At 45.0% G+C, this 14,455-nt stretch overlaps 2 protein-coding genes and 1 long non-coding RNA gene across 4 annotated transcripts in view; 1 reads left to right on the forward strand and 2 right to left on the reverse strand.

Moving 5' to 3' along the window:
- The window catches only part of prxl2b (peroxiredoxin like 2B), a 260,615-nt gene that overhangs the window by 23,984 nt on the left and 222,176 nt on the right, over positions 1–14,455 (reverse strand). The window lies entirely within an intron of this gene.
- Positions 357–3,479, reverse strand: si:ch211-222l21.1 (parathymosin). The gene is made up of 5 exons (XM_052075741.1): positions 3,288–3,479; positions 2,670–2,750; positions 2,281–2,347; positions 2,106–2,173; positions 357–1,221 (listed from the first exon to the last, which is right to left on the reverse strand). The coding sequence occupies exons 1-5, from the start codon at positions 3,336–3,338 to the stop codon at positions 1,150–1,152; spliced, it is 339 nt and encodes a 112-aa protein (XP_051931701.1). The 5' UTR covers positions 3,339–3,479; the 3' UTR covers positions 357–1,149.
- LOC127607441 (uncharacterized) lies at positions 3,629–11,640 on the forward strand. The gene is made up of 2 exons (XR_007964076.1): positions 3,629–7,569; positions 10,872–11,640. It is a non-coding gene; the product is annotated as an uncharacterized LOC127607441 (long non-coding RNA).

The following is a 14,455-nucleotide window of genomic DNA, read 5'->3' on the forward strand; positions in this document are numbered from 1 at the left end:
ACCTATACCCATTACATTACAAGAGCAACATAAAATGGCAAACTCACCATATAGCAGACAAGGAGCACAGGATGTTTGTTTGCTCCTTTCTGCGTCTCTAGGACATTTTGATGAAGTGGGTCAAGTGACGTCATCTAAATGAGGCGCTGTCAGTCATGTCACGAAAAAGAGACACGCAGTCTCAAGACAGACACACTACTCAAGACATGCTGTGCACACACCATACATTCGCCCACTACACATTACAGTAACACATCATATACACTCTGGGCTCTAAAAACGGAGACACACACACACACACGGTGGACATTCAAGAAAAACTAAACCATACACACCAACACGCAAGAGTAGAAAACTAAGTAAAAAGACATTTTATTTGTTTGAGAATATACAAAGCAGTGGATGAAGTAACCCGATGTCACAGCTGGATGTTAAAGAGAGGCAGTCTTGGACACAAAAGCGGGTTACCCAGCCATAAATGTAAACTCCGTAAGAAAATGGGGAAAACAAACAAAAAAATGTAAATGGTACAAACCTGCGTGGAATGCATATAGAACAAACGAGACCAAAGCGTTAAGATTTAAGAGGGGTTAATTAACGTCGGCAAAACAACAGAAAGCCCACCCCAACCAAAACGGTAGTGGCGTGGAGGCCCTTAATTTCATGAGCACCATCTGTTATGTTAACAGGGCGGCCGAGGATTAACTAGCAGCTTAAACACCAACAAAAGATTACGCATCGACTAATAACGTTTATTATTATTAGCCCCAGCTTAAAACTTATCTTTGGTCCTTGACGTGAACGTGAGCAGCTGCCTGAACATTTAAGCAATCGGCTGGTCAGAGCTGACTTGAAAGAGGTTGTGCTTGCAAACAGAAACAAGGAAATGGAAATCAACTCGTGTCATAGAATGGCCCCGTTTTGCACACGTACAAAAAAACGCTCATTTTAAAGACCAATAAATAACATCTTGTAGAAAGAAAAATAGGGAAAAGAAAAGGGCCACAATGTTTCACAACTCCAGTGCAATGTGAGAACATGGGAGGGAAAAAAAGGGGGGGGGGGGGAGTTGGGGTAACCTAGAAAAAGCACAAGCTCTACAACACCATGTTGACCAGTAAGACTGGGCTGCATACAGAACTGCCAATTTTAAGCCTTCACTTCCGCCTCTTTTGAGTCTCCGTTTTCCTCTGTCTTCTGTTTTTTGGTGTCCACTTTCTCCTACCAAGCAAGGAGGACAGCGAAATGTAATGAATTGTTTAAAACAAAACTTGAAAAATTCCCAAGTGTAAAATTGATTGAAATGTGGAAGATGAAACCTTAGACAAATGGAAATGTATAATTGGATTGAGGTAAGCGTAGGAAATACCTCAATTTGGGAATTTTTGTGGAATTCTTCAAAACATATGATTTCTGGAATGTTTCATTTTGTGTGAAGTCACAATTATTTAAATCCAACTTTTTGTGTTTTTTTTTTTTATGTTGTACTCATCAACAGTTTTGAAAACAATTGACCGGACGGGTCTGGTCTGTTTTCCACAGCAAAAACAGCTGTTTGCAAATATTTTACTGTGACTAGACAAAACAAAATCAGGTAGTCTGCTTTCATGAAAGACTACAGAAATTAGATATTTATTGTTGGGGGCTGAAATCACCAGGTTTGGACAATTTTAAACTAAATAATGGTGCTAAATGATTATTCCATTGTTAAAATAGTTTATGATTATAATTGATGATAATTTACTTGTTGAATAATCAATTCATTTGACACACTAGTTAATAATTTCTTTCATGTATGTATAAGGAAATGTGCTGTTTTTTGAAAGATTTTGGGGGATTGGTGGATTAAGAGGTTTGAATTGGTTGAGAAATGTAGAATGCCTTTTGTAAGGATTAGGTGGGGTGGTGTAATTGAAGCAGTTTGAATTTGCCAAGAAATCTTGAATTCATTAAATTTCACCTGAAATATGGAAAATTTCTTTAGAAAAATTTGGAATTGGCATATTTTGAATTTTTTCGGGGCAGTGAGGTGTCAATTGGTTTCGAAACTGGGGTTTAAAAAATCCTGAAATATGGTGACGCTGGAGACCGCACACGTGACCCACCTCCTCTTTATCGGCAGCACGCTTCACAGGCTGTGCATCCGTCTCCTCGGCAGGGGGCGCCTCTTCCTCTGCAAAAAAAAGAAAAAAAAGAAGTCGCATTAGTGTTATTCAAACAAACTCAAATGTCAGTTCAAGGTAATGAGACTAATAACAGGAACAGATAGTAAAAGGGTACCATCTCCATTCTTGTGCTCTTCCTCTACTGCGGCATCCTCAACTTTGTCACTGTGGTCTGCACCATTCTGAGGGAGCAAAATGTAAAATGTAGTCCTGGTAGTTGGAATAATACTCCACAGAAACATGAAGGAAGAGAAAAGGGTGCATGGGGTGCCTTCTTCTCTCCAGAGGATTAAAAATCAGAAGCAGCAGGCTCTCTGGGAGGACACCCCAAATGGAGGAGTCTCGCTTGCCAACATCTGTGCCATTTTCCACAAGGCACACAAAGAGCACGCGGCCCAGGCAGAATGGCGACACCTGCACGACGAGGGGGCTTCTCGCCATAAGACAAAAGCACCCCGGCCCCGCCTTTCCCTCTCGCCCGGCGAAAGCTGCCAGCAAACTCACAGTTCCATTAGCAGGTGCGTCCCCGTTGTCTGTCTTCTTCTCCTCCTCCTCCACTTCAACTTCTTTCTTCTCTTTCAGCTCCTAAAAGGGGGGCGGAAAGACCATAAAAATGTGCCATCGTTCTTCTTTCCGAGTTTAAGTGCCGGTTTTACCTCAACCGTGCTTTAGGTCTGCGACGTTTAAAATCGATTAATTTGTCAGACAAATTAAGTGGGGGGGCGGGGGGGGGGTGTCTCGCCTCGCTCTCCGCGGCGCACGCGCGTGAGACGTCAAAGGGCTTCTCGCGCTTTTCCCGCCCACAGTAAAAAGCACCGGCTGCTTTCTCGAGGGCCCTTTTGTCTATGTTCAACACGAAAAAGGCAACATACACGCCATGAAACGCCTGGTTCTCGACTAAAAACGACACACGAGGCTTAAAAACACTCAAGAACAGTCCCTATTCGACGGAGGCGTCGAGGTTTATTTGTAATCGCCCTTTTAACACGATGCACTTGCCAAACCGCCATTTTATCTGTTTAAGAGCCAAGGGGTGACCCGTAGCTAACATTTTCAACTTTATCAACTTTTTAAGCATAAAAGGCGACGAGTCGGCGTGAGGACAAAATGAATGAAACGCACCTTGGCTGTAACCTCTGCAGTTGCGGTGGTGTCAACAGCTGTGTCGGCCATGTCTACTTTTACAGTGAGTTGATACGATTGTTTTATTCCTGATTTGGGGGGCTTTTGTCGTCGTCGTCGCGGATACGAGTCCAGTGACGCCGAGAGAGAAATGATGTCTGCCCGTCTTCGCTTTTTCAGTGGGAGCTGCTTGAAAACCACTCTTGTTGGAGGCAGAAGCTGAACTCGGCGCCTGATTGGGCCGCAGCAACGCGTCTGGCGTCTGATTGGAAAAGCGCCACGCCAATTCTCGGATAAGCACCCGCCTTTCAGGTCAAGTTATCGTTGATTGGTCAGTGATTTTAAAGCGCCGCTTTCCTATGACGGTTTTTTTGGTGGTTTTTGCGTTTTTTAATTCAAACAATGGATGCAAGTTGTTAAAGTCGCCAACCACTTATTGTTTATACGCACTTTTAACATTAAACGTTTGTTTTAAAGACACGATGAAGATCCAAAAATCCAGACCGACTATTTTGTATTTACTTTTTAGCACACTCTGCGAAGACTGGTGTCAAATTACACTTGAGGAGGAACTATGTAAAGCAGGAGAGTATGGTTTGAAGTTTGAATCTGTAGAACAATTGTTCATTTCTCTCTAGAATTTAGAATGTTCTCGCTGACAACGTGGACCTCTTTGAAAAGTTGTCTCTGGATTTTTTAAAGTACCGTAGTAATGGTTTGAGTTTTGGGAAAAATAGTGATTAAAAATATAAATGAATTCACGTTTAATTCAAACGCCAGTGGAAGATATTAAACGTTAATTCAGTTTACAGACCAAATGAAATGCCCAATATTAAACAAGCAAAAAGGTTTTTAATTGTGATGTGACCACGGCAACTTTTTCAATGCTAGCTTTCGATGGTTATTGGTGTCAAATTACACCAAAACAGAAAGTGTCTGCATAGATGTGCTGGTAACAAAAATTGGCCAGGGAATAGGAGTTGGTGGCAGCACTCACTTGGCTCATAATAATCATTTTATGTGTGTGTGTGTGTGCGTGTGTGTGTGTGCGCGCGCGCAGGGGCGGGGGTAAAGGCCGTAATTTACATGACTTAAAATTGTCAGCCAACCTTGCATTGTAACATTTCTAAAGAGGATGTTGCCAAATCAAATGTATCCCTAATCTTCCATTAATTATATGTGCATTAAATGTGTTTGCATTTCAAGGCTGTTATTTGTGGCATACGTGCTGAAAGAAATACAAATTTGCTACTTCAAAAAGTCGAACCTAGTTCTTTCTGTGTTCTTATAGAATTTAACGGCAGTGAAAACAAATGATCTTCTTCCTGTTAATGACTAAGCTTTATAACCCGACCAACCAGTTTTTTTTCCTTCCTTAAGTTTACTTCCGTTCTTCAACTGGCTCATCCAACTGTTAAACCAAAGGAAGTGACAACAGGCACACCGAAGGCCTTTCACTGTAAATTACCAAGCGGAACAAATAGCTTTCAAGGCAGATACGAATCTGCAAATTTTAATGCTGTGTCACCTGCAATTATTTTCTCCTCATAAAAAAAGTAAACATCTACCATTGTTTACCAGCTGTTGTTCAACTAAAGCCGCTTTCTCACTGCCTGTAAAATCCGGCCTTTTCTGTGTTGCAGCACTGATGCGGAAAGGAAGTCGACCCAGCTTCGGCGGTAGTATCAGAAGCCTCTTTCACACAAAGACCCAGCAAAACCCAGACTCTAGAAATACTCATGCAGTTGTAAACAAACACAAATATACAGTAATGTATTTTATTGATGGTGGACAGTCAAAGTGGAAATTACGTCTATTTGCGTCACAGCGTTAATCGCTTTTTGTGGTTTGGATCGGGATATTCCAATTGAGCACAATTACCATGGGTTATCCCAAAGGTTTCCCAAACCGAATTTCGACCTTGACCCGAATATTGACTGCGTGTACAGTAAATGTAGTCAGTGCTTTCAAAGAAAAGCCTATAACAGACAATATCAGCAGTCCTACGTAAAATATTGCTACATCACACACATTCACAAGCTGGTTGCAGTTTTTCCGTTTATGTAAATTAAAATAAATTAAATGCAAAATTCTTGGACTTTGGTTCGCAGGTTGGATTAGTTGGTATACTGCTAACTTTGGACACTGTGGGGATGGGGTTCAAATCCTGGTCAGGTCCTACAGCCCACCCATGGAAAATGGATGGGTTGCATTAGGAAGGGCGTCTGGTGTTCAAGATGTGCAAAACATATCATGTTACTTGTTTAGGTGAAAGTTGCTCGATTGTCTTTTTAACCACAGCTATCCCGATAACCTGGTAAGCCATTTATTAGTAACTTTAACTCATCATTGTGAGTAGTTTCTACCCCATTTGGATCAAAATCTTGACCTGGTGAGCTGGGTGAGCTAAACCACTCAATTTGATGAAAATCAATGAAAAGTAACACTACTATTCATTGGTTATTCTCATGCACCGGGCCTGCTCTGCGTAATATGTGGCAACAGACTTGAAGACAGACACAGTGCCCCCAAAAAATAAAAAAAATGCTACACGGTATACTCTGATTCCATTTCTCCTATCTTATCCTTGTGAAGGAAGATTATGGACTTTCGGGTGTAATTGTTTCCCATTTCCCCAAGATGAGAACAGCTCGTTGAAGAGAAACAAGTGCAGGGCTTTCACTAATTCCATCAATGACATTCATTCAGTTGTATATTGTTATATTGCTTTATTATAAAACCTATTGCTTGCAGAATTGCCTCTCACATAGCCCTACAAAGACCTTCTGGTACAACAAGCTCAGAAGCCGGAAATTCGGCAAGTCAAATTCCAAAACCCCATTCCATGTTTGTACCTTATATACAGATCACAGACACGAGGGTGGATGATCTTTAGATACACAATGTCTAATTACACCGCTGTTGGATGGCAACAATTGCGTTCACCACAAAAGGCCTGGGAAAATGAACGTTGGGCACTTAACTTCACACCCATGTTCCAACAATGCAGAATTCAAGTACGTATACCGGTACGTCAGAATCGCTAGGCTCTGATACAACCTTCAAAGAGAGAAAATTGCCTAATTGCCCCTCCCCACTCCCTCCTCCTCATTCCGTGTGACTGTAAGTTGTACTGAACAAAGGGCACGAAAGAAAGATGCAAACGTCAACTTTAACCGGCAATGTAAAAGCGACGAGAGGCCTAACAGAGGCAGGATGACACATGTGTGAGCATGCAAAATATTCAGAACAGACGCTGACAACAGTTAATTGAGTGCATGTTGCCATGTCACTGTTTCAAATATTCACTGAGTTCTGAGTTGAGGGCAAAGGCAGCCAATTTTGCAGGATGTTCATTTAAAAGAGGCTCATGCAGTATGTTTGTGCAGTTGACTGCAGCATTAAAGGCCACAAATTACGAGTAGCATGTTTCACATAGTATATTTGTTTCAAAATGTTTTTTTAACTTACCCCAAGCAAGATATCTTGTCAAAAGCGTCTAATTTTAGCATGTCTCCTGGGATCCTCACCACCCTTTTTTTTTCTTCCTAAATCTGCCGCCTCCCCGCCACTGCTGCAACCGCCCGCAGATTTCAAGGAAGCCTTCGGGGCCATAAGCCTATTTAGTGACTCACCTCGCCTTCAGAAATATAATGACAAAAAATAATTACATGCAGTGTTCAAAGGCGGCTGGCAGGCTCTGGGACCTCTTTCATCACTATGTCATTTGGATTGCTGACTTGTGCACAGTAAAGAATAATCACTTTTGTTTTTAAATATATGATGCATTTTTAGTCATCTGAAGGCCACGATACATTCATGAAAAAATATGATGCAGTCATCCTCGGTTTACAGCGGTCCTGACATAAAACATTTTGAGGTTACCACAGTAGTTTGTAATTTGATTACTTTACGTTAAAGGCCTCAGGATGTTTTATGTACCAATATCTACTGCAATGATGAATTTATGATTGCACTGCTAAGTAAATGAACAAATTGTGACGTCAGGAAAATTTGGGTTCTATCACCACATTAGGGATTGAAGTCTGCCGTAAATTGAGGACCCACTGTACATTTAGCTAAATGCAAAATGATTCATATGTTTGCCAGTTTTTGTTGTTGTTAAAATCCATTTGATCTGTTAATTGGGTATATTTTGGTTGTAAATGGCCCAAGGTGTTTTTAAATGTTGCCAAAAAGTTGTAGATGAAAATTATTTCAACACTCTCTCAAAACATGAATATCCAATGTCTTACAGTCTGTTAGACGTTATACTAGACTGGTGCAATCGCCAGGAGAAATCCATCCATCCATCCATCTTCTACCACTTATCCGGGGCCGGGTCGCGGGGACAACAGCTTTAGCAGGGAAGCCCAGATTTCCCTCTCCCGAGCTACTTCTTCCAGCTCTCCCCGAGGAGGGGAGAGCAGGATCCCGAGGCGTCCCAGGCCAGCTGGGTGACATAGTCTCTCTAGCGTGTCCTGGGTCTTCCTCGGGGTCTCCTCCCGGTGGGACATGCCCGGAACACCTCACCAGGGAGGCGTTCAGGAGGCATCCGAATCAGATGCCCAAGCCACCTCATCTGGCTTCTCTCGATGTGGAGGAGAAGCGGCTCGACTCTGAGCCCCTCCCGGATGACCGAACTTCTCAGCTTATCTCTAACGGAGAGCCCGGACACCCTGTGAAGAAAACTCATTTAGGCCGCTTGTATCCGGGATCTCGTTCTTTCTGTCACGACCCATAGCTCGTGACCATAGATGAGGGTCGGAACGTAGATCGACCGGTTAATTGAGAGCTTCGCCCTTGGCTCAGCTCCTTCACCACGACAGACAGATACAACGTCCGCATCACAGCAGACGCTGCACCGATCCGCCTGTCGATCTCTCGCTCCCTCCTGCCCTCACTCGTGAACAAGACCCCAAGATACTTAAACTCCTCCACTTGGGGAAAGATCTCCCCCCCCCCGACCCGGAGGGGGCACTCCACCCTTTTCCGACTGAGGACCATGGTTTCAGATTTGGAGGTGCTGATTTTCATCCCAATCGCTTCACACTCGGCTGCGAAACGCTCCAGTGAGAGTTGGAGAGCCCTGTTTGAAGGAGCCAACAGCACCACATCATCTGCAAAAAGCAGGGATGCAATACTGAGACCACCAAAACGGACCCCCTCAACGCTTCGTCTGTGCCTAGAAATTCTGTCCATAAAGGTTATGAACAGAATCGGCGACAAAGGGCAGCCTTGGCGGAGTCCTACCCTCAATGGAAACGATTCCGTCTCACTGCCGGCAATGCGAACCAAACTCTGACATCGGTGGTATAGTGACCGAACAGCCCGTATCAGGGGGTCCCGTACCCCATACCCACGAAGCACCCCCCACAGAACTCCCCGAGGGACACGGTCAAACGCCTTCTCCAAGTCCACAAAACACATGTAGACTGGTTGGGCGAATTCCCACATATCCTCGAGGACCCTGCTAAGGGTGTAGAGCTGGTCCACTTCCACGGCCGGGACGAAAACCACACTGCTCCTCCTCAATCTGAGGCTCGACTTCTTGACGGACCCTCCTCTCCAGCACCCCTGAATAGACCTTAGCAGGGAGGCTGAGCAGTGTGATCCCTCTGAACACACCCTCCGGTCCCCCTTTTTAAAAAGAGGGACTACCACCCCGGTCTGCCAATCCAGAGGCACTCTCCCCGTTGACCACGCAATGTTGCAGAGGCGTGTCAACCAGGACAGCCCCACAACATCCAGAGCCCTGAGGAACTCTGGGGGGATCTCATCCTCCCCCGGGACCTTGCCACCGAGGAGCTTTTTAACCACATCGGTGACGTCAACCACAGAGATAGAAGCACCTAAGCACCTAAGGGTCCTCAGACTCTGCTTCCTCCAAGGAAGACGTGTGTTGGTGGAGTTGAGGTCTTCGAAGTACTCTGCCCACCGGTTCACAACGTCCCGAGACGAAGTCAGCAGTGCCCCATTCCCACTGTACACAGTGTTAGTGGTGCACTGCTTCCCCTTCCTGAGGCGTCGGATGGTGGACCAGAATTTCCTCGAAGCCGTCCGGAAGTCGACTTCCATGGCCTCACCGAACTCTTCCCACGCTCGGGTTTTTGCCTCGGTGACCACCGAAGCTGCGTTCCGCTTGGCCAGTCGATACCCGTCTGCTGCCTCTGGGGTCCCACAGGCCATAAAGGCTCGATAGGACTCCTTCTTCAGCTTGACGGCATCCCTTACTGCTGGTGTCCACCAGCGAGTGCGAGGGTTGCTGCCACGACAGGCACCAACCACCTTACGGCCACAACTCAGATTGGCCGACTCAACAATAGAGGCACGGAACATGGTCCACTCTGACTCAATGTCCCCCGTCTCCCCCGGAACATGGGAAAAGCTCTGTCGGACAGTGGGAGTTGAAACTCCTTCTGACAGGGGATTTCGCCAGACGCTCCCAACAAACCCTCACAATACGTTTGGGTCTGCCAGGACGGACCGGCATCTTCCCCCACCATCAGAGCCTACTCACCACCAGGTGGTGATCAGTTGACAGCTCCGCCCCTCTCTACACCCGAGTGTCCAAAACATGCGGCCGCAAATCCGATGATACAACCACAAGGTCGATCATCGAACTACGGCCTAGGGTGTCCTGGTGCCAAGTGCACATATGGACACCCTTATGTTTGAACAAGGTGTTCATTATGGACAGTCCGTGACGAGCACAGAAGTCCAATAACAAAACACCACTCGAGTTCTGATCGGGGGGCCGTTCCTCCCAATCACGCCCCTCCAGGTCTCACTGTCATTGTCCACGTGAGCATTGAATTCCCCCATTAGAACAAGGGAGTCCCCAGCAGGAGTACTCTCCAGCACACCCTCCAAGGACTCCAAAAAGGGTGGGTATGCACAAACAACAGTCAGGACCCGTGCCCCCATCCGCAGGCGGAGGGAGGCAACCCTCTCGTCTACCGGTGTGAACCCCAATGTACAGGCACTGAGCCAGGGGGCAATGAGCATGCCCACACCTGCTCTGCGCTTCTTACCGTTAGCAACTCCAGAGTGGAAGAGAGTCCAACCCCTCTCGAGAGGACTGGTACCAGAACCTAGGCTGTGTGTGGAGGCAAGTCCGACTATATCCAGTCGGGACTTGTCTGCCTCACACACCAGCTCGGGCTCCTTCCCTGCCAGAGAGGTGACATTCCATGTCCCAAGAGCTAGCTTCTGCAGCCGAGGATCGTACCGCCAGGGTCTCCGCCTTTGGCTGCCGCCCAGCTCGCATTGCACCCGACCCCTTTGACCCCTCCCACGGGCGGTGAGACCATGAGAAGGGGGACCCACGTTGCCTCTTCGGGCTGAGCCCGGCCGGGCCTCATGGGTGTAGGCCCGGCCACCAGGCGCTCGCCAACGAGCCCCACCTCAAGGCCTGGCTCCAGAGGGGGGCCCCGGTGACCCGCGTCTGGGCAAGGGAAACTGAGTACCATCGATTTTATTTTTCATAAGGGGCTTTGTGAGCCGTGCTTTTTCTGGTCCCTCACCTAGGACCAGTTTGTCATGGGTGACCCTGCCAGGGGAATAAAGCCCTAGACAACTTAGCTCTTAGGATCAGGAGAAATGTAATGCACTATTTAAAAATGAACTCCAATCTAAAATCTGTAGTTTGACTGTGTATGTATCTTCATAATAAAACAAAAATATTTTAAATGTATGGCGTAGAAGTGTTTTTTATACAAATATTTACTATAATTATGACTTTACAGTGATACTGCATTAATTTAAGTTACACCATATTCCGACTTATGTACGTAATATATTTGTCGTTGTAAGCCGAGGAACCCTGTCCATGAAATTAGCTTATCGTGCCTATCATGAACGGACCCACTAAAATGCTTCAAGAAGCTATGCCTGAAAAGAAATGGGAAGCCGGCCATTTTGGTGTGAAACACCCATTTTGTGGTCATGTTGAGTTATTCTCATTGTGCCAATCTCTTTTTTTCGTCAATGGATGCTACAGCTTCTTGTTGACTTTGAAACTTAGCTTGTAGCCGACGTGTGCACATTTTGAGCATGATGTCTCTGATCCACTGGTTAAAGGACACTTTATATGAGTCTCTCCTCTTTCATCTCAAACTGCTTCAAACAACAAAGCGTGTGACAGAAAAGTGGTTAGGGCTGCACGACTGTCCATGTTTTGTGTTATGTGTTGTGTTTATTATTTTACTTTATGTTAACTGTTTTGTTAAGCGCTTTGTTGCCGCTGTTGTGAAAGCGCAATATAAACAGCATGTATTGTATTGTATTGTTTATGGAACATGATAGCAAAGATTAATGACTCATAATAAAACACAAATCTCTAAGAACTCAACTTCACGCTGTTAAAACATGACCAAAATGCAAACATAAATAGAGGACCTATCTATGATAAACATGAGTCAGGCTGAATATTTAGGGATTTATCGAGTAATTCTGATGAGGTTTTATTTGGACTGTAGTCCAAGAAAAGTCAAATCAATGATAAGATTGTCTCTGCAAATTTGAACCCTCTGAGGAAAGTGCAGATTGCGAAGCTTCTAATGGCCTAAGTGCCTACAATAGAGACACGGGAGTTACTCAGGGATGGCAGAAGGCATTACTCACTCACCAATCTGGAAGAGTGGAAAGTGGGCACCAATAGAATCAGGCGGATGAGTGAAGGTTTGGGGGAAGGGGGTGGGTGGGGTGTCTGGATGGATGAATTGTGAGATAATTTCCTCTCCTTCCTCCTTTGCCTACCGCAACTTGTTTCCATCCATTTTTGTGCGGCTCAATGGAGGCTCTGTGTGCAGTCCATGCGCAGGTAGCCAGCAAAGAAAGCAAAAGACATGCAATTGTACAAACAGTTTAACTGTCTACCGCTTTTTCCAGCTGCACGAGGGGAGGGGGGATGGGCGGAGGAAACATGGCAAAAGGCGAAAAGGATCATTCACAAAAAAACAAACCTCTCTATATTTGCAAGTGTGGAAATATTATTTCAAGACCCCGACTGTTCTCCCACGCAGTGACATGATCAGGATGGCAAGTCGGTTTCAAGCGCCGATATTTCACCTCCATTTTATGAGCACAAAATGCCTGACCTGACTTGTGGAATGTCAGCACTCCAAGCAAAGTAGGGGCCCGTCAAAGAGCAAGGGTCAGGATTAGGTTTGGGGGAAGGGAGGGTGTGGCCTGATAATTGGAAGAATTGGTGGCTGCAATCTGAGCTCTTTTGTTTTGAACTACGGGGGTCCTGCATGGTTCAGCGGCCTTTCTCCTGTCGTCAGGCGATTCCTGCGGTGCTCGGAGGACAACATAAAGTTGACTTCTCACTTGGGATCACAGGGGGCTTGACTGATAATGTCTATTACTATAATAATATCGAAAGTCAAAAATACATTCAAATATCCGTATGGAACAAACAGAAATTACACTCACAACAAGCAGGAGCGTGTTTCTCAACCTTTTTGGAGCCGAGGCATAAATTTCACATCGGGAACACTCCTCCCCCCCACCCACCATTTTAGGTCCAAATAACTTGAGATTGGATAATTTACTGAGGCACACCTGATGATTTCTCGATGCACACGGTGTGACACGTGACACGGAACACCGGTTGGGAATCACTGCAATCGACATTTAGACACGTGTCATTGGTTTAACATTGACCTGCGTGAAAATAAATTATTCAAACATAGTGCAGTGTGAGTTTTTATGGTTTTACTTTAATACACCATCCCTGTAGATGATAAAATAAAAAAAGATCAAGGGTGAAGAATCTCAGGCCTGTGCACCATATGCGCGTTGCGATGAACTTGACAGGGCCCACGACGCAATTCTAAAAACACATTAAAGCAGCGAGGAACGGGCACTCGCACTCCAAGACGAGGGTGCGCTAAAGTAGGGAGGAGCATCAGCGGGGACTTAAACGAAATTGGAGCTTCATGAGAACGCCTTTGAACATCTTCAGGGTGGAACCTTTACGTTGGTCTGAAGTTATGACCAGTTGTCAAACTTTGCCTCCACGCTCAACCCACACGCAGTGATAAAAATGCAAATGCTTAGCAACTATGCGTTGCCTTTCCGTCTAGTATATTAGCTTAAAACTTGGTGAGAATCAGGGCAACACAGGGTACTGGGAAAAGACCAAAGCAACTTAAAGATGTCACCTTCAAACCAAAATGTCAGCTTCTAATGTCTTTTCAGACATTCATTCCTGAGAATTTTTTTATGGGTTTATTCAGGACAGACATCCCTATCAAATATTATACAAATCTGCCAAATTTGGCGAGTTTACTCATGTTCAAAATAGGAGCAAATATTACTTAATTTTAGTTGTCTAAAATATTGCTTCGCTGGATTTTCAGCAATAGTTGCAACATGCGAGCAATATCAATTTTTCAACTAAAAGTGTGTTCTCTGAAAACAGATACCTGGAAACCAGACTATGTGTGGCTCAGGAGACGATGACAACATTCCCAAGGCGTGTGCGGCGGATCTTGCTGGTTGACTCTCTTGTTTCACGTTGCTTCCAAGGATTAATGCTTTGATGAGGATTTGCAGAATGCAAGAGTGTGCCTGTTTGGAACTGCTCCAAGAACAGAAAAAGGATTTAAGATATATTTGCTATCGACTTAGAAAGATTGAAATGACGCATTTTGCTTTTGGAAAAATGTGGTTGTATATAAACTTGTAGAGTCATGTTTTTGGCTTGGACACTCATCAATTACATGAATGACAATTGCAGTTTTGGGGCTGTTGATTGCTCTCTCCAATTTGGTTGCTGGTAAACCTAAATGAAAAACAAAAGGGTACGAGTGCTTGTTCTTTGCCTTTTTTTGTGTGATCGCTCCACCAAAGGACACCAGTGATGGAAAAGGGGGTTAATTTGACTGTGACCATGACGAACCAAAAATGAAACTGGCTGTGTTGCACTCCAGCAAATCTTGTGAGACTTCATCCCAGGGAAGATTTAAAAGATCAACTCCCTGCAGTTTTAGGTTTTATTTATTTCTTTATTGCTTTTGCTGTGTTGAATAATTTTGTGGAATCCGATTCCTTGGAATAACAGAGGAATCCTGGGTATCTTCCTCCTTTCCTCTAGGAGGGCAACGTAAAACACCAAGGAACATGCCACCGGGCCAAGTTTGTAGGCTTTGTGACCAAGG

Source organism: Hippocampus zosterae, chromosome 9 (genome assembly GCF_025434085.1).
Source record: "Hippocampus zosterae strain Florida chromosome 9, ASM2543408v3, whole genome shotgun sequence".
In the NCBI taxonomy this organism is placed as follows: domain Eukaryota; kingdom Metazoa; phylum Chordata; class Actinopteri; order Syngnathiformes; family Syngnathidae; genus Hippocampus; species Hippocampus zosterae.

Excerpts from the sequence above, each read along its gene's own strand:
- si:ch211-222l21.1 (XM_052075741.1), bottom strand. The coding sequence starts at position 3,338 with ATGGCCGACACAGCTGTTGACACCACCGCAACTGCAGAGGTTACAGCC. Across the intron at positions 2,751-3,287 it reads CTGCAGAGGTTACAGCCAAG|GAGCTGAAAGAGAAGAAAGA; the intron begins GTGCGTTTCATT and ends CCCCCCTTTTAG. Across the intron at positions 2,348-2,669 it reads ACGCACCTGCTAATGGAACT|AATGGTGCAGACCACAGTGA; the intron begins GTGAGTTTGCTG and ends TTGCTCCCTCAG.